The sequence below is a fragment of the Emydura macquarii genome, unplaced genomic scaffold, assembly GCF_026122565.2.
Source record: "Emydura macquarii macquarii isolate MOO-44397 ecotype Brisbane River unplaced genomic scaffold, CSIRO-AGI_Emac_v2 contig_3517, whole genome shotgun sequence".
Classification (NCBI taxonomy): Eukaryota; Metazoa; Chordata; order Testudines; family Chelidae; genus Emydura; species Emydura macquarii.
In genome coordinates, this window is record NW_027133654.1 from 7,462,790 (window position 1) to 7,490,683 (window position 27,894).

The 27,894-nt window shown below is 41.2% G+C and overlaps 1 protein-coding gene across 4 annotated transcripts; it reads right to left on the bottom strand.

Moving 5' to 3' along the window:
- Positions 1-733: 733 nt before the first annotated feature.
- TAF5L (TATA-box binding protein associated factor 5 like) lies at positions 734-27,884 on the bottom strand. Of its 4 annotated transcripts, XM_067535915.1 has the most exons (6): positions 27,660-27,884; positions 21,461-21,605; positions 15,811-15,915; positions 12,411-13,135; positions 6,032-6,497; positions 734-786 (listed from the first exon to the last, which is right to left on the bottom strand). In XM_067535915.1, exons 2-6 carry the CDS (start codon positions 21,600-21,602, stop codon positions 746-748), a joined length of 1,479 nt encoding a protein of 492 aa, XP_067392016.1. In that variant the 5' UTR covers positions 21,603-21,605; positions 27,660-27,884; the 3' UTR covers positions 734-745. The 4 variants fall into 4 exon arrangements, with proteins under 4 accessions (XP_067392016.1, XP_067392012.1, XP_067392013.1 ...); XM_067535911.1 differs by lacking the exon at positions 734-786 and having other exon boundaries at positions 4,506-6,497; XM_067535912.1 differs by lacking the exons at positions 734-786; positions 27,660-27,884 and having other exon boundaries at positions 4,506-6,497; positions 21,461-21,939.
- Positions 27,885-27,894: the final 10 nt, after the last annotated feature.

A 27,894-nucleotide genomic window follows, 5' to 3' on the forward strand; every position in this document is an offset into this window, starting at 1 on the left:
GCTAGGGTCATCTTCCCACAAACTGACTGTTCCATAGCTTAAAAAATGCAATAAAGTTACCAGTTTGATCAAGCTACATATGAGACAAGAAGGATATATGATCATCCTAAAGGACTAATAAAAAGTATCAATCTTCACGATTGTGACCATGTAGTCATTGCCTCTTTGTCTGGAATTGTCTTACAAAAATGAAGACAGAGCTGGCCTTAGTAATTTGGGCAGGCATGTGAAAAAATGTGCCCTTTCTCACAAAGAACTCATTCCTGTCAATTATGCCTCCATTGTGTCCAGGGCTGGTTTAAGGAATTTGAAGAACGTCAGGGAGATGATTCTGAAACAAAACTAACTAATTTTAAATAAGGTGTGTGAGCAGGGATAGCAAATCTCTACCCATCCCTCCTTTCCTGCAATTGCAGAGAAGTTTAGCACAACTGTTTGTTCTTTTCAACCCCAACAATTGCCTTACATAGATTTATATCAATTTATGTTTTCAAGGCCCTTCACAATAAGGACTAGACTTTTTAAGTGGAAGCTGAGATTCTCCTTTACATTTCTTGTTCCTCCAAGTGGGGGTGGGAGCAAAGACTATCTCCCAGAAGTGTAATTTGTTATCCAGGTGATGAATTGTCCTAAATGCCCACCTTCCTTTCCTGCTACTCTTTATTCTCACACAAAAGACATTTTTGAGCATCTATAGCACACCCTTTATCTTTTTTGGATTACCTGTTTATTACCCCTTCACAGTTTAAGTGGAATCTAGTAACAATCCATCGGACAGGTTGGTGCCTTCAGAAAACAGAGGGGGAGGAGGTCAGGAACGATTTCTTCTGGCCATTCCTTCCCCAATCTGTGAATCAGTGCACAAAATATGTGTTGAACAATTTTGAAAAGCAGACATCTGTAAAAAACACAAAAACTCAATGTTTACAGGCAATTTGTGAACAGAAAAAGGGCTAAATCCAATAGACATTGTTTCACCCAGTAAGTCAAGCAGCTCTGCTAATTATCACAGCTATTTGATTGCAGATGAGGCTTTAGCTGTAGCTCCCTCAAACCCATTCTTATATTTGATCTTACGGTAAAGTCATGTTGTTGAATGTGTGACATTGCTATGACAACAAACTTGATGGCATAAAGCAGAGGATCATAAATTCACTGCAGACAGCAGAACAAGGAGAAGCCAGGCAGAGAGGAGGCAATATTAAACCAACAAACCCCAAACAGAAATATTTGAAATTAACAAAGTTAACCCAAAGCTATTGACCAAGGAAAAGTGGCTCACTTATACTTGCTGTGGGCCTGAATATAATGTGCATTATCCCTTTCTCTGTTTGAAAATAGAAATCATATCTTCCAGTCACAGAGCAACATCTACGAAACAGAGTTAAATAAATACCTTGAACAGCTGAATTGTCCAAGAATTTCAGGGGCTTGAAAAAGAACGTTTTGACTGGATTGGGCCACAGTATGTAATGTGTTGTTTTGGAAAGTAGACGCCTAGACAAAAGGAATCCACCATCTTATCTTTACAACTCCTATGACTGTTGCATACTTGTGATCAGGAAATGGAACAAAGTTGTGCATATCTATAACTTCGTATAGTTGTAAAAACACTAGCCCGCTGACAAATTTTGCTTAGGTTCTTTAACTGAAGTGAACTGAACTTGGTGAGCAAGTTGAGTTATTTCAGTCAATCCTGGCTCCTGACCAATACATTAAAAAAAAAAAAAACCAGAGCCAACGTGTAGCATGATGGGTTAGACTTTGGCAGGGCACATTCATGCAGTTAATTAAGCTGTCACATAGGTGTCTTGTAATGGTTCAGTTTTAGATCCTGGCTCACCACAAGCAATAAGACACCCTCTACAATGAAGGCCATTTCAGGACTTTCTTTTGAAGAACCCTACTGAGTCCAGAAAGCTATCAGGTTGTAACAGTTGGAAAGCAGTTAGAAAAATTGTCCTGAAGTCCTTTTTATTTTTCCTGGAGAATCGTAAAGAATGTAATGGAAAACTCAGTTCTGTAGAATTTTATCTCAGACTTGAAGACACTGGGAAGAAAAGCTATTTAAAAAAGGTTTTGAATGGAGAGAAAAATGAAAAACTCGACTTAAAAAAATTAATTTTGTTTTTTCCCTCTAAAAGGATCGGGAATGGTAAGCGTATTGTCCCTTGGATTTGCCCGAGGTCCATATAGATACCACAGCTGTGCAATGGAAGCCCTTAGCCTTTACTTGAAGGGAGGCAGCTTTTCTCTTACAACTTGTGCAGGACACTGCATTTTACTCCAGTCTAACAAATTGTAACATAGGATGGAATTTGTTTGATTGTTTTGCTTTTTTAGAAAAGTCATTAGGAAAGTTAAAACACTAAGACTGTAAAGTGCAGTATGTGAATTAGGAAATGCTAAAGTTGTGCAGGGCAACCTTAACTCTGTTCTTATGAGCATGCAGTACAGTAATTACTAGATCACATGCTATTTTTGTGCAGGAGCTCTGACTCTAGTACACACATCACTGCTCTGTGGCTTATACACTTATCCCCTGGATTTGTGCCTTAATTATGGCCAGATTCTATTTGCAATTACCATGGTGGAAATCTGAATTTACACCACTGAAACAGTTTTGGACAGAATGGAAGGGATGGCATACATAAAGAAAGGGTACCCTCTTTGAATGATGAAGATAAAAATAAGTATTGAACATCTGCCTCATCCAATGTGCACTAACCAGCATGCATATGAAATGAGGCTAGATCCTGTGTAAAAAAAATTATGTGATCATATAATTAAGAACAGTCCAAATACATACTCAGAAGGGGCAGGCAGAGTTGCTCAACCAACCTTAGCTTTGGCATTTCCTGACATCCGAGTGCTCTACTGTGTAACCTTAATGTTCTTAACTTTTTGTGGTACAGAATATTTAGAGTGCTAAAGGGGAGAGATGTACAAGTGCAAATTGTTTCCTGAAATACATGATAATTTAGAGAGACTAGTCTGAGTTTTGTCAGGCTTCTTCTAATATTTATTCCTCCTCCTCTCATAGACTACTAGTGCTCCTTGGGAATCTAGGCTGTTCTCTAAGTCTTAGGCATTTCTAACAGTTCAAGTTAACAGCAGGACACCAGGAGATAAACATTTACATTCCATAAGTACTGCAATAAAAATGTCTACACTGCATATACGTAAGTTGTAAGTAGCTCATTGGTGGTATCATATTTTCCTTAGAGATCTAATTATGTATGTATGCCATGCATAAACCCTGCCTCCATATTCCTTTCACTATTACAACATAGCTCTTTATTGCAAAATCTTGTGGAATACCTTAATTATTAAAGCCAAATTTTATCCATTATAGAAACCTATGTAAGTGGGGATCATGCATCATCTTGCAGGGTTTGAGTCTCATCTCCCAATTCTGTTCTGCTTGAGCTACCTCACAACCAAAAATGATCCCTGAAGGAATTACTTTATTGTTGCTTTAAGACAGTGAATACATATAAGTTTACCTGTGAGTAGCATGTACCAGGTTCCCCAGAATGCCAGATAAGCACATACTACCTAGGTAGGTAAACAGTCCCAGAGAGCCCATCTCATGTGTGCCTTGTCTGGAGTTATACTGTATCAAGAATTATTATGCCAAGATCTTTGGATCACTGATTATTTTCTTTAAATGTTCAACACCTAGCAGGAAACCAGGTTGTTCTTGGGTCAAAAATAAAAGTGCATTCAGTGCTGGTGGGCAATGTCAGATGGCCAGCCCTGTCACAGACAGTACTGCTCTTTTAGTGTGCCTCCACCATGACTTGGAAACAATTGTGGCTTAATAAATTCAGTCAATCTCCAAGTTAACTCAATATTTGGTCTCTCTGCTACAAGGTTACCAGTTCAGATCAACTGCAGTGCAGTAGTGTTTTCTGGGACTCAGGCACTGAAACAACCAACCAATTTCACATAGACAGACAACTTTTGGTCACTACCAACTTGAGCTGGATTAGAAATGGTGACAAAAGTGAAGGGCTGTATGTTCCGTCACCAGTCCTATAAGCCATTCATTCAATCCTCCGATTGATTTTGGGCTGAAAGAGAATCCCACTCGTACAGATCCATAACATTTAGGGGTAGATCAGAGACCATCAGCATTTTAATACAGACAGTATTTTCTCCAAAGACACGCCCTTTTTTTGCTGCTCAACAACAGGTAAAATATGTTTATGTTTCGGGTCATTTAAACTGAGGGGGGATGTGAGATGTTCAAGACAAGACATCTCAAGACAAAAATTATGGTATCCCATACTCGAGTTCCTGCAGCAGCAGGTTTCCTACTCCATTACTTGCCGTCAAGGTGAGTTCTGTTATAGGGCACTAGGATAACAAAGGAGTGTAGCCAACAACAAGCATCAACATGCAACTGTGGAGGAATAAGCCTCCTTACTGCAAAGTGTATTGAGATGTATCCCAACCATGAATGAAACCTGCCTTCACCTTCCATACAAAGAGACCAATGCTTTTTTTTTTTTTTTAAACTAAATGTTTTTAATAGAAAACAAAATACAAAATAACTCTTTCCAGAAAGCAGAAGTATTTAATCTCTCCACATGACGAATTAGAGCTTGCTTCTCTTCATATCCTGGTTTTAAATGTTGACAATTTGTTTTACAAAGTGTTCATATAACTGATATTGCAACATTTTGAGAAAAATCCAATGCTGGCAAAGCTGCCTCTGTGGTATGCACAATAACTTAGTAATACTATTTTCCATTTCACTTTGTGTCTCCCTCCCACCCCCCAAAGATTGCCAACTTCCATTTGCTGAAATATTTTTGGTGAGATGCAGCCATGGCTTGACATGGCCCTTTCCTATTAGAAGTCCAAATTTATGCCGTTAAGTTCCATCATGCTCTCACACTCTTCTCCAGTCAGGGTGAGTTATTAATCACTCCCCAAATCACCACTCTCTCCTACTCCCTCCACCTCCAAAACACAGTGCAACCAGATTTGGAAAATCTCAAGTTCCTGGGCCATGAATAGTTACAAATGTCATAGCCAGTGCCCGGAACTGAACCCAAATGATACTGCAGAGATGGGCCGTTATGATGTCAGATTTCCCTCCCCTTACTAAAAAAGGCTATCTATATATATATATTTTTACATTAATGGTCCAAAACACTACAGTAGTGCTATTGTGAGCTGTAGTGATTGGGACCATTACTGTTATAGTAATTTTCTTTTAATATAAGGGTCTTAAATTCTGGTCCTCTGCAATACCAGAAAAAAATAAAAGCCCACTGGGCCAGTAGTTACACACACACGCATGCCTCAGCTAACAGTAGGTAGGACATGCCCATCAGTCAATGCAGAATATTTAAGTGCAGGACAGCAGCTTGTCCAGTTGGTAATTTCACTTGTCTTGACTAGCTTTTGGTTGTTCCAAGCTACTGGACAACAGGCTTTCTCTTCCCCTCATCTCCTGCCCTACCGGTAATAGAGTAGGCTAAAGTTTTCTGCCATTCTCCCTTCCCCTCACTCTATTCAGCAGCATTGGTCATTTTATGAGAAAGCCATTTGCAAGCACTTACATCAGTCTGAACATGCCTGCCAATAGGAGAGAGGAAGAAAGTGTTTCACAGTCAGTAATTTTTTAATCTCAGCTTGTAATGGACTCTGGCATTCAATACACCCACCCCACTCCCTAAAAAAAATTAATGTTCCTGATTTTCTTGTGCAATTCCAGTCACTAGCAGAAGGTTACAGGCCATAAACTGTACGCTCAGTACACTATTCATTTGTCCAGTATACACACCAACCAGTTCACTGGAAGAACCATCTGCAGGGGCATTGCAGTATGTGTTCCGAATGTCCCAAACCCGAATGGAGTTGTCCATTGATGCAGAGGCAATCAAACTACTGTCGGGGCTAAAAGTAAGGCTGGTTATATTGTCCGTGTGCCCCCTCAGTTCTTTGTAAAGAGTGCCGGATGCCAAGTCCCACAGCTTTAACCGCTGGTCTTCACCTGCTGAAGCCAGATACTTACCGTTGGGAGAAAATGCAAGTGCTAGCACAGGGCCCCGGTGACCTGTGAAGAGGCGCACAGAGTTCCCCTGCTGAGTACTCCATAAGCGCACAGTTTTGTCTGTGGATCCTGTAGCCAAGTAGTTGGAATTGGGGTGAAACTTGACACAGTCCACGTCTGCTAAGTGGCCTGCATATATTCGCAGTGGGTATGTCCGATCGAATGACCAGAGTCTTGCTGTGCGGTCGTGGGAGCCACTTGCAAAGTACAGGCTCCAAGGACTGATGTCCAAATCCCAGACAGGGTAGGCATGCCCTTGGTACAACACAGTGTTTGTAAAACTTCCAAGGTCCCAGTATCTGATGGACATGTCCTCAGAACAAGATAATAGTCCTGAACTGTCCGATAGGAACCTTGTGCTATACACAGGTCCACAGTGCCCTCTCAGGGTCTTCATTTCGGTGCCTACATTGTTGTCATCTTCCTCCTGGACAGTGGAGAAAACAAGAAAGCATATTTATTTGTTCAACAAGTAAAGAAGCAACAGAAATGAAAAGCAGGTTGGAGTGATCTCAGAGGATCCCCTCTCCCTTGCCACCATGAAAAAAGGGAGAACTACTGGCAGAGGTACAAATGTCCGTTGCATGTAACATAGCAATGTGCACTTCTCAAGCATGTTTGCACCATGCTAGATTATATGCAGACACACTGAAAGGGTTTCGGTAATAAAACTTTTATCGGGATTTTATCTTCATTTTCCCTACCCCCATTTCCATCCCTGAAAGAACCGTAAATTCAGAGTTTATCTACATGGGGACACTTAGGAAAGTTAATTCAAATTAATCTACATAGTGGATTAATTAAACCAAACCCCTATGGGGATGCTCTTATTCAGAATCAAAGTGGCCTTAATTTGGTTTATTTTAGTCCACTTCCAAATTAAAGAGACAAGGTGGGTGAGGTAATGTCTTTTACTGGGGACCGACATGGCTACCACATCAGTTCATAAACCAAATTAAGGCAACGTCAATTCTGAATAAGAATATCCACACAAGGGCTTAATGTAGTTTAATTAATCGATTCTAAAATTACACCTTTATTGAATTTGGATTAATTTTCCTTAATGCCCTGTGTAGACAAGACCTGGGATTATATTAAAAGAGACAAGACAGACTATTTTAAGATGTATTCTTTTCCAAATTTCTCCTTCTTTGGCACACTTGCTAAATTCATTTGATAACTTCCTACCCACTCTCTACTGAGCTCTTGGCAGGGTTATAGAAACAGATTTTGGTACCTGATGCTTTAGTGTAGTCATTATTGGAAATGAATATCACTCTGGATAAAAGAAACCCAGACTCCTAGCAGAAAGAGATGCAGCAGACTAAAAGAAATTGAAGAGAAATGCTACTGGGCATTTCCTTCTCCCCCGGATGTGAACAGAAATATAATAAAGTCACAAATCTTTCCTTCATCAAAGTAGCGCCCACGAGAATTTTATGATACGGCTTACAGACAACCACATCTCTACTATGTGGATGTGACACAGAGACTACAGGCTCCAACACGCAACACACTATCTTTAGTCAAGTGGCCTTCTCTGCTCTGGATGGATTATTGCTTACCAAGCCTGAAGCTGTGGGCCATATCTCCATATTCAAGGTGAGGGCTTGCAATCTGTAGCATATGTTAATTAGTTGCAAACCTACGATTCCAATAAAAACACAGCAAAGTTCCCTATTTTGCAGTACAGTTTTAGTAATTTGTGTAAATCCAGGTTTTTAATGTTATGCCCTCCCAATCAATTATGATTTCTAGACTGTCAGCAAGCATATGTCACTTCTCTCCTGCTCAGAAGTAGTCTCTTATTCCAGTAACCTTTGTTACTGCACCTAGAGAGTCACAGACCACACATTTTTCCCTGGATGAGGACTGGAGTTCCACTCCTTTGTTTCCAGGGTCAGACAGGAAATGCTAACCACAAGTATTCTACACTCCATTTTGTATTTTAGTTGAGTGTTTCACAGAATCATATAAATGTATGGCTGGAAGGGACCTCAAGAAGTCCTCAAGTCCAACCCCTGCACGGTGGCAAGACCAAGTAAAACTAAACCATTCCTGACAGGTGTTTGTCCAACTTATTTTTAAATGCTTCCAACGATGGGGACTCCATGACCTCCCTTGGAAGCTTATTCCAGAGCTTAACTTCCCATATAGTTAGAACATTTTTCCTAATATCTAATCTAAAACTCCCTTGCTGCAGATTAAGCCCCTTACTTCTTGTCCTACCTTCAGTGGACATGGAGAACAACTGATCACAGTCTTCTGTATAACAGTCCTTAATATATCTGAAGATTGTTATCAGGTCACCCCTCAGTCTTCTTTTCTCAAGACTAAACATGCTCAGTTTTTTCAACCTTTCTTTGTAGGTCAGGTTTTCTAAACCGTTTATCATTTGTTATTGTTCTTCTCTTGACTCTTTGTAGTAGCTAGAACAGTAACAGAATCAGGCCTGCGCTGTCATCAATTGTGGGGGTGGTGGAATCCATTCTCTGTTATTAATTTTTCAGAATAACTACTCTATACATTAAATGTGATAATACATACATTTCGTGGATATATTATACCACTAAGCATTACTGAGAATATCTATTATCTCTTCCAAAGCAGTTACTACTACAGGTTAGAGCGGTGTGAACAATTTGTCTCCTGTACATTTCAATATGCAAAACACTAACCCCCTTTTCAAGCCAACAAACTACATGCATTAAAAATTATATTTTTGTATTTGTACTCTATGGTCTGAAAAAAGAGAAAAGTTTTTTTTAAACAAAAGTATTAAAAGAACTTTCCAAATGTCAATCTTTGGTATGAGATTTTAAAAATCTACTCCTGTCTGGTGAATAGGAAATTTTCCCAGTTAGTACAGCACTTAATTTCTATAAAACTGAATTTTTTTTTTTAAAAGCCCTTTTTGTTGCAAAGGTTACCTTCCAAATATGAACCAAATGCAGTGTCATCTTCCTGACTCTACACACAGAGAGCTCAACGACAGAGCGCTAAAGCAGAGGGTCTGCAGGACAGACAGCAGGCTGCTTCTTCCAGTATTCTTCCTGCCTGCTACCCAGTGGCTGCTAACCTCTTTCCTCCACTCATAGGCCCCCTGTCACTAAGGCCTTGTCTACATTTAAAGGGACAGTGTGGGGAGCTGAGCGCCCCATCTCAACTCCCTGCCAGGAGCCTACAGGCTCCCTGTGGGCTGCCTTCCCCCCACTCCCCGATCCCACCCAAGAGCCTGGAGAAGCCGCTGGGGACTTCTCCCCTCCTCTTTCCCTGTCGGGAGCTGGGAAACCACCCAGGGGCTTCTCTGTTCCTCCCTCTCTGCCAGAATGGCCAGCCACATCAAGGTCACAGCACAGTCCTGTAATTGACAAGGCTGCCCCAGCAGGGAGCAGGTGGAGAAGCATCCACAGCAGTGAAATTAACAAGAATGACAGCCCCACCACCCATGCAAGGGAGACGCAGTGTCTACATTGACACTAACTAAGCTGACAAAAGCCCTACACCTCTCATTGTGGTGGTTTTATTTAAATCAGAAAAACAGGGCAGTTTTGTCAGCAGGGGGTTGACTGCACTGTGTACACCACCTCTGTTTTGTCGACCAAAGTCAGCTTTGGTCGACAAACTCTCTAGTGAAGACCACACCCTCAGTATCTTCAGAGCAGAGTTTAAGCAGAGCTGAGTCTCAGACTTCACGTCAGAGTTTAGGAGCAGCCACTCCTACAGCTTAGAAAAAAAAAAAGCAGCATTTTTTGCTGTTGATTTATATAGTACTAGACACTTACATGGCAACACTGCAAAAAGGACAATTATGAGGCTATCTGCACAGCTGCAAAATCGCATATTACACTGGACTGTGAATCTACAGTTAAATGAGAGAATATTAATATAAAGCCTATCACGTATGTGATTATAAAGACAATGGACTTGCCTTACCCCAAAGGGCATGCCCAAGCCTCCAGTACTCTTCAGAGATGAGACATCACGAGCATGTTGGGGCATTATACTGAACAAGGAACTTGCTTTTCAGCCCTGTAAATCAGACCTGCTAAAAGCCTTTTGACCCTGTTAATTTAGGGCGTTATGCCAACTAGAAGCAACTGCACTTTTGTAACACTCATGCTATGGGAATTATTTTAATATCTGAGCCTCTCTTTTCGTTTATACATAGAGACGTATTAAAAAACCTGATCGTGTACCACTAATGCAGCTCCAGCAAACATCTATTGAACTGGCATATTCAGAGACTATTCTAGAGCACTCATCCCTGTAGGATCCAGGTGCTTTTTATCTGGGTACCCGTGTATTGTACATTTTTCCCAGTCACTGTTCATTTATACATGAACAACTCTCCCAGACACAGCCTTTCCCTTCACTATTCCACTTCATAGCAGCTGTGACCAGCCAGAATGCTCTTGCTCTGCCTATATAGGTATTTATGGCCTCCATCCCAGTGGTATCTGAAAGCCTGTTCCCAGGTTTGAACTCCTGGAGGCATGTGGCAGTGTAGTCTCATTGGAGGGCTCTCCATTCTGGAATTTTTTCCTCTTTCTAGTCCTAAAATTGCCAAACTCTGGACATGTTGCAAGAAGTGTGTTCATCTGATTTTTCCCTAAATTTGGTCCTGCCATCAGGATGGTATTATTCTGGTGTTAATGGGTGAAGGTGGTAGGGCAGAAATTGTTTGGATCTGTGCTAATTTTTGACAAGGTATTATTTTAAATTTGCTTGCAGATATTACAATGGACACAAATATTAAATAATCAGCAAGAGTCATTTGCTTCCAGACTTCCAAAGCCATTTCAGAATACATGTAACAGTATGTAAACACTTGCTAGCAAGAAGCAATATATACCCCAAATACATTGGCAGTGTTTTGCTATTTAGAAGTCAGATATGTAAACAAGTGAATTTATCTAGCATAGGGCAGCCTGAAGCCAAGAGGCAATCTGAGGTGATCTGAATATTTGTCACAGCAGTGATTCAAAGTGACAAGTCTCATGGACTTCCAGAGCCTTATGATGAAGGTAGTTCATAGCCTGATCCTGGGATAGCCTAAGCTACCAATTTGTTCACCCACCTGAAAAGGTTACTCAAGTAGGACTGAGTATTGAGCCACACTGCTACTAAACCTGGAAGTCTGCCTTTTGTTTCCAAGATGACTAACAAAACAATCCCTACCCATAAAATAATTAGGGCTCTGAGTTCTCTTTGCTATTTCAAAGTGAACAGTTCCTCACTATCTGATGCTGCTGGGTTTTCTTTAAAGGCCAACACAAAATTGCAAAGCGAGAGGATGTTCTCACAGCAAGCTGCTGGGAAACAAGGATGAGGGAGGCCTTGCTTGGGAGGGTGATTAAAGAAAGTCAGAGTCACAAGTCCTAATCTCCTGATCAGATGCAAGATGCTACGTGGGTGGCTGTGATGGGAGGGCAGAAATGGGATAACTGGCACTAACTAAAAGGGAGGTGGAAAAAACTAGGTGATGCCATCTAGCAAAGCCTTGGGTTGAAGGGCAGGTGTGCAAAGGCATACATGTCCTCCTCCTCTCAAACCTTACAAAGACATACTGGCAAGTCTCTTATGTTTTTGCATTTCAGTGGAGTTTCCTTACTATAGACAGTTCTGCATAATTTCTCTGTACTAAACGTTTACCTGCTGACCAGTTAAACCACAGAGTCTCAACCTTTTTGAAGCCTCTCCCTTGAGATGGTTTGAGAAATGGGCATGGCTCAGATCTCCGGGACTACTCACACCAGGCCCAACCCCCTTCAGCTCTCTTCTTTTTCTGTCCATTTTTTATCTCCTGTCCTCTTTGGCCTGATCCTTTTCCCCCTTCTTGTCTTGCTTTCCCTGTCAATTTAACTTTTTATGGTCTTATTCACTGTTATTGTTTCACTCCTGGTATCCCTCCAGCCTCACTCTCTCTCTCACTCACAAGGATGGTTACATGCTCCTGCAGTTGGGCCTCCATGAGTGGCTCAGTGGTGCCAGGCTGCATGTGTTCTAGTGGCTGAGCCAAGTACAGTGGGAGCAGGAAAAAAGCAGCTAGGACTTACAGGCTGTTGCCTGAGCTTGTCCACATAAAATCCTCCCACAGCTGTGTGCACTAAGGGCTGCTGCAGGAGAAGAGAGGGATGGCAGTAGCTCACAAGACTTTTATAGTGGAGCAGATTCAAGGTCATTCAGCTTTTCAATACCCTCACAGTTCCTCTCCCTTGTTCCATGAAGTCCCATCCCCACAAACCCGAGTTAGAAAACCTTTTTTTAAGTCATTCTTATATAAATAGTCTACACACATTCCAAAAAGGCATAGGGTGAAAAATAAGAATATTCAGACCTCCTCATCCACAATGTCACAAGCCAGGCGGATTCGGGACACATCTACAAGATGGGGCTCAGATTTTAACTTCCTGGATCGCAAGCTCCACAACTTTACACAAGAATTATCAAACCCAGCAGCAAGCAGCTTGCTATCTGGTGAGATCTCTGCTGTGTTCAGCAACTGCTCTGTGTTATAGAAGGCATAGAAACATATGGTGGTTAGTGAAGGAGGTCCATCCTTGACTCGTTTAATGCTGTCCTGTAGTATATCCAGTGCTGCCTCATTCTGAAGGATGGAAGCGGGCATGTCTGTGGTTTCCAGGCCATTGCTCTCGTTGCGTGAGGAGCTGCCACTGGCATATAGCTGGTAGTCTGTCCTCTTGGCAGGCTGCACATCCAGATGAATGTGCAAGGTGAGAACCTTGCAAAGAGCATTGTTGTTGTCACTTTGGAGGTAGCGGAGAAGGTAATTGTAGCTGTCTTCTTGAAGGCGGATAACGTATTTGTTGTCCAGAAATGCCCGGAGCTTGAAGTTGGACAGGATGTCTTGAATGGTCAGGGTAGTCTGCAATTGCTCAATGATATCCTTCTGGCTGGCATTCTGCAAGAACATCCCATGGAAGCGACTGTAGAAACTGTCCACTGTGCTCTTTAGGCCATTTTGGACCATGTTAAGATGGAGGTAGACGAAAAGGGGATACAGAAGAGGCATCACTTCATGGCTGTGCTGGGAATCTGAATCTAAATAAAAAACAACAACAACAAGCAGCATTATGGTTTCTCTCAATCTATTGTCTGCTTGGAACATAAAATAAGACAATTTATTCAAGCAGCTTTCAATGGCATTAGAGGACAAATATCTAGCCTTCTGCTGGTGTTACTAAATAAATACTTGGTGTCACCTATAGAGAATCTACTGCATCTTTGATTTAAAATATATTTTCAGCTCAGCAAGAGGGAGACTATCAACATAAAATTCTTTTTGAAATAGTTTACTTCGGTTACTAACAGCACTTTCAATTAAGCCCATTTATTAAAACACACATCATAAGCCACATGACAGATGGAATTTCTTCTATGAATTTAGAATAAATTTATCCTATTTGAAATGCTCTATGTACTGAAATAATTGCACTTTAAAATTAGTACATGTTCAAAAATGTATTTGTGCAGCAGGTCTCTGTAATGTTTAAGACAGAATTATTTACCTACTTTATTTGGGCATGTACTGTGTGCGGTTTTCTCAACTCCAGTACAATTTGTATTTGGTGCTTTTAAATGCATGGAATGATTCGCAAATGGAGGAAGAGGAACATGCTAACAGTTTATTTTGAAAACGTGCTGCAACACACAGTGCTTCACAGTTTTATTTCTGTCCCTGTTCTCTCTCTCTTAGCCAAAACAAATCTCAACAGTAATTCCTAGAACACAGTGTAACCAACTCCTGATTGGGATACACTGTACCTTGAAGAGAGATTAATCTGTGTAACAACTCCACCCCCTCTTCACCAGCTTCTTGGGGCTATTTTCTTCACCAGTTCAATTGTCTGCAGTGCTGTAACATGCAGAGCAGTGCCACGCAAGCCTTGGCAGCATACAGGGCCACAAGCAATTTATCAGCAGCTCAAGGCTCAACATTTGTGTATGATTCATTCAGATGAATAAGGCTTTTAAAAAATATTTTGTTTCAAAGCCGGGTCTTTTTCATCCCTTTTTATTTCTTTATTCCCTTTTCTCTTTGCCTCTTACCTTCCCATACACCATTTTCTCTTTTTTCCTTTCAATTAGTAAAGACAATGGAAAAGAACCTAAGTGTTCTTCCAACACCTTTTCCTTTCCATCCTGCCATTTTGTTTGTCTCTGTCTCCTGTCATAAGCCTCTCCCTCTGCATTCTTTCTCCCTTCTCTCCCAGGCCATGGACAACCAAACAGTGCTTTTGCACACCCTGAATTCCCAAGCTGCCAGATGGTGCTCTGTTCCATTCCCATGCCTCAGAAGTGCTGTGAGAAGCAGGACCTCACTGGAGAAGAGGCTACAAGTTGGCAGGAATGGGAGAGAACGGGAGCTGCAGGAGCTCCTCAGGAATGCACTGCTGGGAAATGTGCAACAATAGCTTTTCAGTCCCACTGGAGAAAGAGATGGCATGCAGCGAGAAACACCGTGGTGGCCTTCATTTGGCTGTCTGGCTGCAGGTTACACATCATAGATGCGGATACTAAAGTAGGCTAAAGTTCAAGTCAGAAGGGGATCAAGCAGGTAAGACCAAAACAGAGGGGAACAGAAAAGGGGAAAAGCAGCTGACCGCTGGAGCCATGAAGGCTGCTTTAAATGGTACTTATGGGCCTCAAGCAAGGAAAATGGCACCTAGCATTTCCCGAAGAGTACACTAATACGTGAGGTTTACCTGCCCTCCTGAAAAGAACGTCCACACTTTTTAATAATATCTCCACCCTCCAAATCACAGAAACATACAGTAGTTTGGCACCATTGCATTATTGATGGTCAGGATAAGTCTACAGACCAGCAATATTCTATACTATTGACCTGTGATGGGAAATCTTCCCAATTACTCTTGCCCCCACAGCTCCAGTAGGAATATTAATCCTAATGTAAATATAATTGAAATCAACAGAGCTCTCCCCACAGCCATGAAGGGTGGCAGCCATATACAACACTTCCATCTGCCACTTGTGTACACCTTTCCCTGGAAGCCCCTCCAACTTTTCTGACCTGGTGTAAAAATATACCCCACGGGTCTTTTTGTTTCTAGAAAGATCCAGTTTTCCTTCTATTTTGGGGATACACAGTGACAATGTTGTTGGTTTCTTCCTCACATCCCCTAGTCCCAAAAACTTTGGAGCGATGCTCAGGTATATTTAAAGGAACACAGTTCCCATTCAGATACTGCAATGTCTACAAAGCTAAAGAGAATAGAAATAGAATAGTACTACAACTACTTTAAAATGATCTGCCAGAGTTAGTGGTTTTACAATCACATTTTCCTTTTTCCATTTTTTAAAAATAATATGTCTTTCTCAGCCTCCTGTTGCTGCATGGAAGATCCATGCAAACATGAGTGTAAACTGACTGACACAGGAAACAGCAAAACTGACTATGCACAAAGTGCTGTCAAGTGCACAGAGTAAACATACTGAAAAAGATAAATATTTCTCTCTCTAATCTCTCAGTTGAAGTGATCTTAAGCGTTAATTTGTTTTTACCTATTTTTAAAAGGTAAGTTGGTGGAGTCCCTTTAATTACTGAAGCTACAGCACTTTAGATTTAGGTCTCTTGGACACAATCACCCATTTGAAAAAGAATTTTAAAGACTTTGAGCTAACACTGCCTACTATTAAAAATTAAAAATGTATACTGCCTTTCAAGAAGCTGCTATCCCCCTCCTGCAGTTGCTTACCTGTGAGAAAACTGCGTAATCGTCCAAACTGTACTTCATATTGCTGTGGCTCTGCCAGGCATGGAGCTGCAGACACTATGTTGGCACAACCAGATTCAGACTGGACTGGGGGAATAAAACAAAGAATTAGAACCCAAGGGCATTTGTATCTGAAAGTGTCAAAATCTGTAACGCAAAACTGAACATAATGCAACCAAAGAGATGACATTTCAGGATGCACGCGGGCCGTGTACTCCAAAGCATGAAATAAGGTCTCATGGGGCATTTGACAAACTATTAATCCAAATTCACATAAACAAGAGTAAAGGGGAAGGAGAAAGGTTGCACACATTAAGTTCCATACTGAAAGCTTGACATGAAACAATACAGTTATTCACCCATCTTTGTACTATATTTGAAAGCTAAAAGTTCTCAGTCTCAAAACACAGCTACAGATCCCTTTATATTGTCACAGAATAATCCAGCACAGTTCTACGACTCTGTGCGCTAAAATAAATTATTCTTATTGAAGCAAACTTGTGCTTCTCTCTCTCAAATGAATCTATCATATGAAGTGAGCAATTTCCAGAGAATCTTGAGTTCTACAATTAGGAATATTAAATCAGATTCTCAAATTTCTTGAATATAGGGATTGCTCACCAATTTATTTATATTACAGCAGTGTCTAGAAATTCCCATAAAGAATCAGGGCACACAAATTCACTTTTAATTGGTCAAACATCTAGTTTTTATCAAAATGTATCCTTATGCTCTCATGTTGCTGTGGACCTCACATAATAGCAGAGATGTATCTATCAACTGATCTGGGCAGTATCTTTTGACCAGCCTACATGATACAAAATACTGATTAATTTGTGTGCGCGCGCGCGGGGGGAGGAGGGGATTATAAAGACTTTGCAGTGGTGCTTATGACTGCCTTTCCAACACAGTTTTATTTTGAAAAATACCTGCCATGCCAAAATAAAATAAAAAATAAATAAATAAAAGTATTACATTGTTTTTCAGAAGGATCAATATTAATTCTGGCAAAGATAGTTCTGAAGTATTCAAAGAAGGGATTGATCCCCATCAGGGGAAAGAAAACCAAAATCATCCACCTACTACATATATCCACAGCTCTAAACAGACTGTATCGGGACACTATTCAAATTTGAATGTCAAAATGTAAGTTTTAAAATTTTTAATACAGTCTTGATTCTTTTACTCTTCCTTCTCACCTTTTTTTTCTGTACTCTCTTCTTATGAATTTAGCATTTCCTCTTTCCTTCACTCCTTTTCTTATATACATGTTTATACTCTTATGGCCTCTCCTTCTTACTACCTGTTTTTGATCCAACCCCTACAATTTACTCCTCAATCTTTTTATTCCTAGTCCTCACCCCTCTCCTTCCAAATCTAGCCCTGGTCCTCCCCTCTTGCTCTCCCTTCCAGCCTCTCTCTAACATTCATGAAGCTCAGTTACTACAGGCCAGGGAGCCTATAAACAAAGTTGCCAGTTTCCACATGTTGCAGAGAAATAGGCCAATCTCCAGTGTACCCGTTGCTTCGCACTGGAAGGAAATGGAGATGGGATTGAGCCAAGATTCACATGCACCCTAGCATTACCCTCTCCCCTCCTTTATAAGGAGTTAGGCCTATCTTCCATCAGCTTAGGGAAATGCAGTGCTCATGTTTACAAAGCTCCCATGGCTGAGCTCAGTTCAGCTGCAGGAGCACGGACGTTGCTGCAAAACTGCAGCCCTCTCCCCCCCTTTGAGCAAACCCATTACTAGTTACATAGACAACGTCACCCTTCCCAAATCCCTTATTTCCTAAATACGCCAGTCTAAACCCTGTTGGAAGATTGTTTTCCGTAACCCAGCTACTTGGGAAATTCAAAACTGGTAGGAATTCCATGCAGAACAAACAAGAAGGTTCTGAAGACATGCTGCGTTCAGATGTAAAAAGGAAAAAAAAACGCTATATATTTATTGAATGACTTCAAATACATTTTTCTATTTCTAAAAGACAATGTTTTTAGGATCACTTAATGCCTACAGTTCAGATTTTCCCTTAGTGCTTGGACCTAAGGCTCAACATAATCAGCATTCTCCATTAGAACTATATTATACCAACTTCGCTCACATTAATCTAAAAAAGCATTGCACAGCAGTTTACAAAGTCAACTGCATCAGTCATCTGAACAGCCCAAACAGTAGCAGACCCAATTACAAGAATGTGCCTTTTTTTCAACTCACCCATGTAAGCAAACATGGCTATTCCGTAACAAAATCTCTTTACAGGGTTAAACAAAAGAGTTAGTACGAGCTCTTTAGGATGTTCCAGTTGCCCCAACACTAGACCTAGAAATAGGTCCTGATTTTTGTATTCCATCAGACAATGCCACTCTGCCCTTACCACACAAGCACACTCTACTGAGTGTCACTAATTCTCCCCTTAGCCCTTTGTAATTGCCTTGCTTTTCAAAACTGAAAAAATCACCTCAGATTTGAGACAGAAGGGTGCTATCTTTGAGTAATTAACCCCAGAGAAGTCTAATTGGGCAATTATGTTGTTGCTATTTGCTCTCTCAACAATGCCTATGGTGCTCATTAGCATCATGCACACAGTAAACAGATACTACATATTAGCCAATTATAAGAAGTTAGTATACTAGTTCTTTCCCTTCCTGACATTTTACAAAGGAATCAAGAACTCAATCACTCCCTAAAAACAGGGAGAGCTTTTTTCAGGTGTATTTTCCTTCTGAAGGAAATATTGAGATTTTGGCCCAATGAATCTTTCTTTCAGTTCTATTATGGTCAGTTTCCCTCCCACCCTCTCCATTGGTCATGATAGCATCGATTGGATACATCTGTTTCCTGACTTCAGTTCCTGTAAATGGAGCCAGTTATGTGACCTGTTAATAGATTCAAAGATCTATCCTAGCTGAAATGATGATCTCCCTGTAGCGTTCTATTTTGGCTAATAAAAGCGTTCTCTTCATCTGATATACACAGGATGGCTACTCTAAAAACTTTTGTCTGTTAAGAGAGCAATCAATTTAACTCACCCACAGGTATATGTGTATACACATGTATTAGAAAAACCTATATGACAGGTTCATTTGCCCTAATGGTGCAATATGCTTCTGGTTCCATAAAGGGCTGAAGAAGAGCTGGGAAGAAGCTCTGCTTCCTAGTTTGTATGCTGTAGTGAAGGCCCTAAAATAGACAGCTAGCTAGCTAGAGTGGCCATATGAAACATTTGGGATGGGCTAAGGTAAAGTGATTCAGAAGGAAGAAGAAAAAGGTAAGTGCCAGTATAGGAAAGAAAAGGAAAAGTATATTAAAGCAAATAAAGAGCATGAAATATATCTAGAAAGAGCAGAAATGATAGCATAGAGGAGACAGGCAAGAACAGCAAGTAAACGATCCACAGAATTAAATGGAAGGATTGTTATTTAGAAAACAATATTAGGAAAACCATCAGGGAAACAGCTGAACAGGAAAAGCAAGGGTGGGTTTTCTTAGGGACTCAGCAGGAGATTTTTAGGGAAGGTGATGAAAACAGTCATTCCAAGATATTTCAGCGTAGGCTTTATTATTGTAGTCAGGTGTTAGTCTAGTTATCAGTCTCAAAACCAAGGCAACCTCTATAGTCTGGATAAATCCAGTTTCCATTTTTATACTTTTTTTAAGTCACAAAGAAAAAAAACTTTCCAGAGGTTCACTCCCATATGGAGAATTGTAATTTATGCACTTTATGCTCCCTGTGAACAGGTCTGAGATGAAGTAGTAGTAACCTCCTCAACAGATGACTCCTCAAAGTTTGGGATCTAATGTAAATTGATGATTATGTTCTGAATCACCAGCAACAAAATCCTTGGACTGGAAGGAGGATATAGACTAATGAACATAAATTTATTAATAGTGTTTGGTGTAGTTAGTAAAAACATACAGCTATTCATACTTTCTTATCTAATCAGATTTTTATCTGTATGCAAAGTAGCAAGATTTGTGTACACCAACATAATCCCATCAGCATCTTATTTTCATACATTATGCTATTGAGATTATGACTCCTGAGTCATAATTTCATTATTACACTGCCTCCCTCTTTCCCACTTCAGTAAAATCACTTCATCTTTTTACTTCAGTAGCACCCTGTTTAAAATGAGAATACTACTTCACAAGCTAGTTGTGAAGATTAAACAGAATCAGAAAAGTAGGACTGAAAGGGACCTTGAGATGTCATCAACAGTCCTGCCAGAGCCCCCTGTGCTATGGCAGGACCAAGTAAACCTAGACTACCTCTGGCAGGTGTTTGTCCAATGATGGGGATTCCACGACCTTCCCTGGAAGCCTATTCCAGAGCTTAACTACCCTTGCAGTTAGAAAGTTTTTCCTAACATCTAACCTAAATCTCCCTAGCTTCAGATTAAGCTAATTACTTTTGATCCTATCTTCAGCAGTCATGGAGAACAATTAATCACCATCCTCTTTATAAGAGCCCTTAACATATTTGAAGATTTATCAGGTTCCCATTTGGTTTCCTTTTCTCAAGACTAAATATGTCCAGTTTTGTTTGTTTGTTTTTTAACCTTTCCTCATAGGCTAGGTTTTCTAAATCTTTTCTCATTTTTGTTGCTCTCCTCTGGACTTTCTCCAGTTTTTCCACATCTTAGAACTGGACACAATACTCCACCTGAGGCCTCACCAGTGCCGAGTAAAGCAGAACAATTACCCCCGTGTCTTACATATAACCCTCCTGTTAATACACCCAGAATGATATTAGCCTTTTTTGCAACTGCATCACACTGCTGACTCATATTCAATTTGTGAGCCACTATAACCCTGCTATAGCTACTGTCTGAAAATGGTTTGAAGATGAAAAGCAATAAACAAGCACCAATTATTTCCCTATTTCTCCTCCTCCTCCCACCGAACATCCAGCCTGTATTTTTCTTTTACCTTTAAACATGAGTTTCATCTCTAATTATAACCTCCCCACCCTTTGGTATTTACATTCTTGCAATATTTGTGGACAATTGTGTCCCCTGCAGGCTCTACAGTGAAGAGTGACATAGACATTGTTTGGAGGTGGGAAAAAAACAGCACTTTCCCAGGGCCGGAGAGGGATATGTTGCAGGTGGAGCAGACAATGTAGAAGAGATCCAGGAGCTCTGAGGAGGGAAACAGAGTGCAGACATATACTTTCTATTCCAGCCATTACAGGATTCTTTTGAGGGATGTGGGTCTTTCAAAACTATATGACAACTACTAGCCAGAGAAAGAAACAGCCCCTATTACTTTTATTTCATATGATGCAGCACAAAGCTGTATTGGCTTCTCCTGTTCATATCCAATTTCACCCTTCAGTTTTTTCACCATCAGTACTCACCAGGTTTATCCGTCCCACAAAGTATAAATGGGTGTTTTAGAATATTTGCCAGATTAATTAGCTCACTTTTTTTCTATCATGAATCTTGTTATTCTCCTGTCCACATTTCCAGTCTAGGCCCCTTTACATTTTATTTTCCCCCACCACTGTTCAGAACCCACCCACCCAACTTATTCTTTGAAATTTTCCCTGTGACAAAGGAAAAGTTACTATATAGAAACTTGGTATTTCCCACTACTCCTGCCATACATATGCATGGAAAACTTACCTGTGAGATTAGCTGCCATCTCTTCAGCGGTCTGACACAGCCTCAGCCCTTGTTTTAGGGGACCTTCCGAGTCCATGTACTGACGGCGCTTGAGGTAGCAGGACACTGCCATTTGAATCTGTTCTGTGCGTACGCGTTTCATGACCTCCAAAGAAAAGAGAAAGGTGACGGGACATAAAAATATGGTTTACAGGTGAGTTATATAGCTATTTCCACAGATACAGTATTTGCATTAAAAGTAACTGAAAACAAATGGCTCAGCACTTCCATTATATTAGCAACCACAAAGACAGATTCTTTAAATACTGAAGTATGACAGATAGGCTTAAGTGCTCACCTCCCAATACCTTAGCATAACTAGACACTGAAAGTGTAAGAGAAAACTGCAGGGGTGAGCTGAAAGAGTTTATTAAGCTAAAATAATATCCATTATAAGGTAGTAAAGGTGATTTGCAAAGTTTGTTTTTTAAATTGGTTTGTGCCTTTCCCTCACCTCCTTTTACATTATGATATATAAGGAAGGCCTGAAAGGGGTGTTTCTCCTGCTTGCTTTTTTTGCATTAGAAATTCGGGTCCTGTTTAGCCTTAAGGTTCTGATGACTGGAAAACCAGTGAAATTACAGCATGACAAGAGTGAAAGTTAAGCAGCACAGAAAATAATAGATTTTTAATTATACTATTTATATTTTTTTAAAGGAATTTTAAGGGGCAAGAGCTAACATTATACAACTTCTGGGACTTCCAGGAGGTCCACCAGAAAAACCAGGAAAAACCACAGTTAACATTCCCATTATTTCAAAAAGTAAGAAGCAGAACTCCCTGCACCCTTCTCTCCCTGCCTTCCCCCCACTCAACCACCCCTCTCTCTCACACATCTTTTTGGGCCCTCCTTATACATAAAGAAGCAATAAACGTTAATTAGAAATCCTTTGCAGTAACGGAACAAGAGAATTCTATCAGCTTTTTAAAAAGTATAACAATTGCTTAGCTTTTAATGCTCCCACACATTTTACAGTTTACAGGAACAGTTAAAACAACAAGCTCTTCTTGAAGTACCAAGTGGGTATGGATATGAGATTTTAGCAATAGTGGAATTTCAAGAGGCCCGGGCTGTTATGAAGCTATATTTGCTCTGAGGACAGGTTTAAAAAGTTTTTCATCTGTTCACCTAAGTGAGTCAACTGGTGAGGAGAGAGCACAAACAAGTGGGTTTTTCAAAGCATTTATACATGGCCTTATTAAATAAAGAAGTTGTATGATTCAACCAAAGCTTCCTCCACTCCAAAGAACTAATTTCCTTTTAATCCTCCTTGCAATTAAGATCATATAAAGCAATGTAACGTCTGCAGAGAAATGTTAAATATTTCAGCAGAATTGAGAGGTATAAAAGGATTCTATTTAAACCAACAAAAAAGTGAATGTAGAGCAGGGATTCTCCACCTTTTTCTTTCTGAGGCCCCCCTCCTTAACAGGCTAGAAGAACTCCATGGCCCATCTGTGCCACAACAACTGGTGCTCCTGCACATAAAAGCTAGGCCCAGTGTTAGGGGGTAGCAAGCAGGGCAATTGCCCAGGGGGCTCCATGCCATAGGGGGCCCCATGAAGCTAAGTTGCTTAGGCTTTGGCTTCAGCACCAGGTGATGGGGCTCAGGGCTTTGGCTTTGTGCCCTGGGCCCAGCGACTCTACCACTGGCCCTGCTTGGTGGACCCGGGCCCCCCTGGTTGAGAACCTCTGATGTAGAGAACTCCAAACCCTAACTCCCACCAAGAAAAGCTTCACTAGGATTCAGAATCTGTTTTGTTGCAGTCTCGTATTTTATCCAGTACTACAGCTAGTATAACTGATGTCTAAGTGACTCACCCAAGGTCACACTAAGGTCTTATATACGCACGGTTTGTGCACAGATTTAACTAAATCAGTTTAGAAATAGATTCAATTAAATCTATGAAACCCCCCCCCCCTCTTGTAGAAGCTCTTATTTCAGATTATGGAGTCCCTTAAACTGAGTTATCTTTTTTTTTTAAAAAACCAATTTAAACTAAATCATGATGTCACTTGTAAACCAAAATACATGCATCTACAAGACGGTGTTGCACTGATTTAACCAAATACATTTCTAAACTGATTTAGTTAAATTAATGCACAAAATGTGTGGTAGATCAGCCCAAGCCAGTGGTTCAATATAAAATAGAATCCATAACCATCCTAGTGTGTTTGTTCATTTTTTTCCCCCTTTAATCACAGCCTTATGTTTTGTTACCAAAACTAACATGAAGCTGCATCAAGGAGAGATGCACCCTCATTAGGGCACGCTCTCATATATAGCTGACTGAAGGTAAGCCTGTAATAAGAGAGAGGAATCACTCATTACATTGAGGCGTAATGAGGTGCAGAACTCCAGAAGACCCTATAAAATGGTAATGACATAAGGGCTGGAGGGGAACAGAGGTCAGTCCACACCAGCACTTGCTGACTCAAGTAGGTGACCAATGGAGAAGAGGGTAAGTTTGAGACAAGGGAAAAGACAAGAGTTTAAATAGGGTTCTCAAATCCTCATATACAAGTACTGGGCAATTTAGGGATGTTAGCTCAATTAGATTAGGACCTGCGATACAGATAACAGTTATTGGCAGCTAGTTTAGGCTTAGATTTTTCAGAGTTTTGGCGGTAACAGGAAACCTTGGCTTCATCACCCACAATTGTGCATAGCAAATTCTACATTTGCAGGCAAACACTTACTTCCCTTCTCTTTCTGGCTTACCCAAAACAGGGTTGGAACTGACACTAGGAATGACATCTCCTAAGAAGAGTTTTCTTCTGTAGATAAGGGATGATTTAAAGTTTCTTACATGACCAAACAGAAACTGTTTAGTTGATCTACTACTGAGCAAATCCCCTAAAAATTGCAAATGCATGTCAGTGTTACAGGTGTTCTTGTGGTCCAATTGCATTTCTCCAGGAAAGCTATTTTTGCTCCAGCTGTCTGCAGCTCAGCTCTTTCACTGATTATCATACCTGACTCCTCAGTACTAAAGAGAGTGTTTTAATGGAAGCAGGGAAATTATCCACAGGAAGAAAAGCCAAAAAGCACCAAAACCAATATTCCAAAACATACTATAATTTTGATGGCCGCTGCACAGTGTATATCATAAACTAAACATAAGAAAACAGCCCTCCAGAATGCCTTCGGCAGGGTTCAAGTTAGGCCAGATCACACCAGGTCAGAGACCCAGAGAAAGCCTTCAAAATGTGAAATGACTGTAATGGAGAGGTCTGAGCTACCTGATTCTTCTTAATGTGGCATCAATTTAAGTGACCAATGATGATAATATATCAATATTGTTAACTAATCTACTGCTGATCAAAACATGTAAGAAAGGAGAGGGAAGATCATATTATGAAGCACTGAACAGTCTACACAGAATTAAATCTTCTTGGTTTGGTGTCATGAGTGGGTGAGAGATGGGAAAACAATTTGTTTTTTGTTGAGAAGCCAAAATCCCAGGGGAGCCCAAAGGATACTTCAACCCCAAAGGGATGCCAATCCTAGAGAACCCAAGCCAAGCTCCCCTTCCCCAGAGCAACAGGAACTGTGTCTAATTTGGAGGTTAGTGTGGGGCCAAGAGGCACCTTCCCCTAGCTCTAGTAGTGGTTCTTGCTTCTCCTTCTGGAAGCTGTTTGCAGATTCAGGCAGACCTCACTGCAGTTATGCTCCATCCGCGTTTCCAAGCTTTACTTCATGTACACAAGGGCTAGTAACTTTTCAGAAGCCAACTTAAGTTTTTCATTCATCACATGACTGTGGAAGCTAGGGCTCTCGACACATGCCTTTGTTTTTGTTGAGCACAGCTTCACTTTGAAGAGTCAGACCTAAGGAGCTCAACAGAGCACCTGTGATCATATTTTGAACATCTGCAGACTCTACTGTGAGTGGTGTCTCAGGCCTTGACTTGTAGGCAGAGTATCACTACCTTTTATCCCCAAATTGAGCCCTCACTTTCAGGTCACTTCTGCAACTGAGGGGCACCAAAATTGGGGTCCACATACAGTACAGCAAAACTTCATTTTTATGGTGCTTTTCATACAAACTCCCAGAACAATTTACAGAAGTAAATGGATTCTGTCATCTTAAAAATCATTATTTGTTTCCAGTATTTTTGCCTGTGCCACTAACAATTGAGATAAATAAAACTGAACTTAAATAATCTAATTCACTATTTATGCTATTTAGCAATTCCACTTTTACTTACTCTTGTTCTCTCCACTTCTCAGTACTTCAATATGTGGGTCACAAATAAAGCAGGGAAATGTTCAATTGCTTAAAAGCTACTGCTTCCAGTAGATTATTTAAAAAAAAAATTATTTCATGACACTACTACTGGTCTTAGGGGCCTGTTTTTACAAATTTTTACAAATTCTAATTTTTTGCTCATATTTTAATTAAGTGACCCTATATATATTAAGAGAAATAAAGAGGTCCAGGTAAGTAAGACAAAATATATTGTAAGATGAAACAGAGATTTAATGAGGTGCAGCAAAATAGGAAAAGCTTAACAGATGGCAGGAACAGTCAATAGAGGGAATATAGGCCAAATCCAGGCCTTTGAATGGACCATGAAATCTTTTTATTTACTTATTATCATTACTGTTATTGCAGTGTGAAAAATGTTTCTCTGGAGTATGGATCTTAACAAAAAGCAATATGACTACCCCTGCAGTAGAGCACACCCTTACCCAACTGTGGAGTTTGTGTTAAGAAACAGAGGAGACAGCCATTAGAACAGTGGTTTCAATGGCAATTGTGTCCATTTACATCAGACCTGCATTTTAGGCACAGTCCATAGAATGAGCTTGACCAATTCCATGAAGGAAGTTTCAAGAATGAGATTAAATGGCAAGATTTGCCTGCTTTATCTCCAGTGTGCCACATGAACATAATCCATTTTATTTTCACTCACCCTCTCTTTTCAAATTCTAATATAGCCCTTCCTTTCTTAAAGGGAAGTTGTGGGGTCAACTTTTACTCCAAAATTAGGTTTTGTGAAAACGAAGTTAGAGCAACAGACCCATTTGCATGAATTTCCTTCTTGCAATTGAAACAGTATATTTAAATAACAACTTTCCTTCCCCGTGTTTGCAACCCAAGCAGTACATCACTGAGCAGGTGCATGAGGACCAGAAAGTGAAAAATGGATTTCTTCATTGCATAAGAGTTTAAAAAAAAAATCCATATTGACATAAAACAGATTCTTAAAAAAAAAATCAGGATTTACTAACTTCAGGATTTATTATAACAAATAAGAAAAGTTTGATTTTTACAGTGTGGTTCTACTTTGGAAGGCAACTTTGTACGAGTGGCAATTTGGGGCTCCATATGTCTCATGGAGTCCAAATCAAATGTGCTCAGCAGAAAGTGATTTATAAACTCCCAGCCCTGCAATCTGGGAATGAAGCTGGGTTTTTTTCCTGATCATGCATCAACAGCGTGAGATTCTGCAGACCACCTTTTGCTTTCAGTGTCACCTGGGTAACTTGATTAACCTTCAGTAAGGCTGCACAGGTGTCACTGAGCACAGAACTGGGCCTGCAGGGCCTTTCGTGCTGTATCTGAGGAAGAAAAGAAAGCCCCAGCTTGACCCTCAGATCCCAGACTGCGGTTGTAGGGGGGGCAGTTACAAAAGTTATGGTTTTGCTACATGCAAACTGAGCCCATGTGACCTAGAATCAAGGAGGCACAATAATCAGGGAGTCCCACGGGGCCATTTTCACAGGTCACTTTTCAGGACAGAATCAGTTTCTGATAGTTTTAGACCCCCATCCCCTCACCCCAGTGAAATCACTGCAGAGCGCAGAGGGGGAACACACGAGCAGAGCAGGCAACAGCAGCCAGAGGGAATCAGGAAGCCGGGGAGGAAAAAGGAGACAGAAAGCAAGAGGGAGCCCAGGAGAAGCGGATGGGGAAGCAGGGGCGGGGAGGATCCTCATCCCGCTCCCTGTGGCTGGGGCTGCCTCGCTGCGGGGCGGGGAGGCAGCTGGTTTCCGTCCCCTTGCAGGCGGGCGCGCGGGGGCAGCTGCATCCCCCGGCGCGGGGCGCGCTCCCCCAGCCCAGGCCTCCCCTCCTCCCAGGGCCCGGGAAAGCTGCCGGGCGCCTTGCACGGGGCAGCCTGCTCGCGCGCGCTCCGCTCGCGGGCCACTCACTGAGCATCGCAGGCGGCGGCGGCTGCTGCTGTGGGCACGAGGCGGAATCCTGGGCTCGCGCTGTCACTGCGCCCACCGGCGCCGGGCGCCGCTCTCCGCAGCGCGCGCGCAGCCCGCCGCGCCGCTCCCCTCGGCTGCCGCTGCCTCGGTCTGCGCCGCGGCTCGAGGCAGCCGCTCCATGACTGACGGACTGACACAGAGAGAGAGAGAGAGACGCGGCCGCGACGCGAGCGGG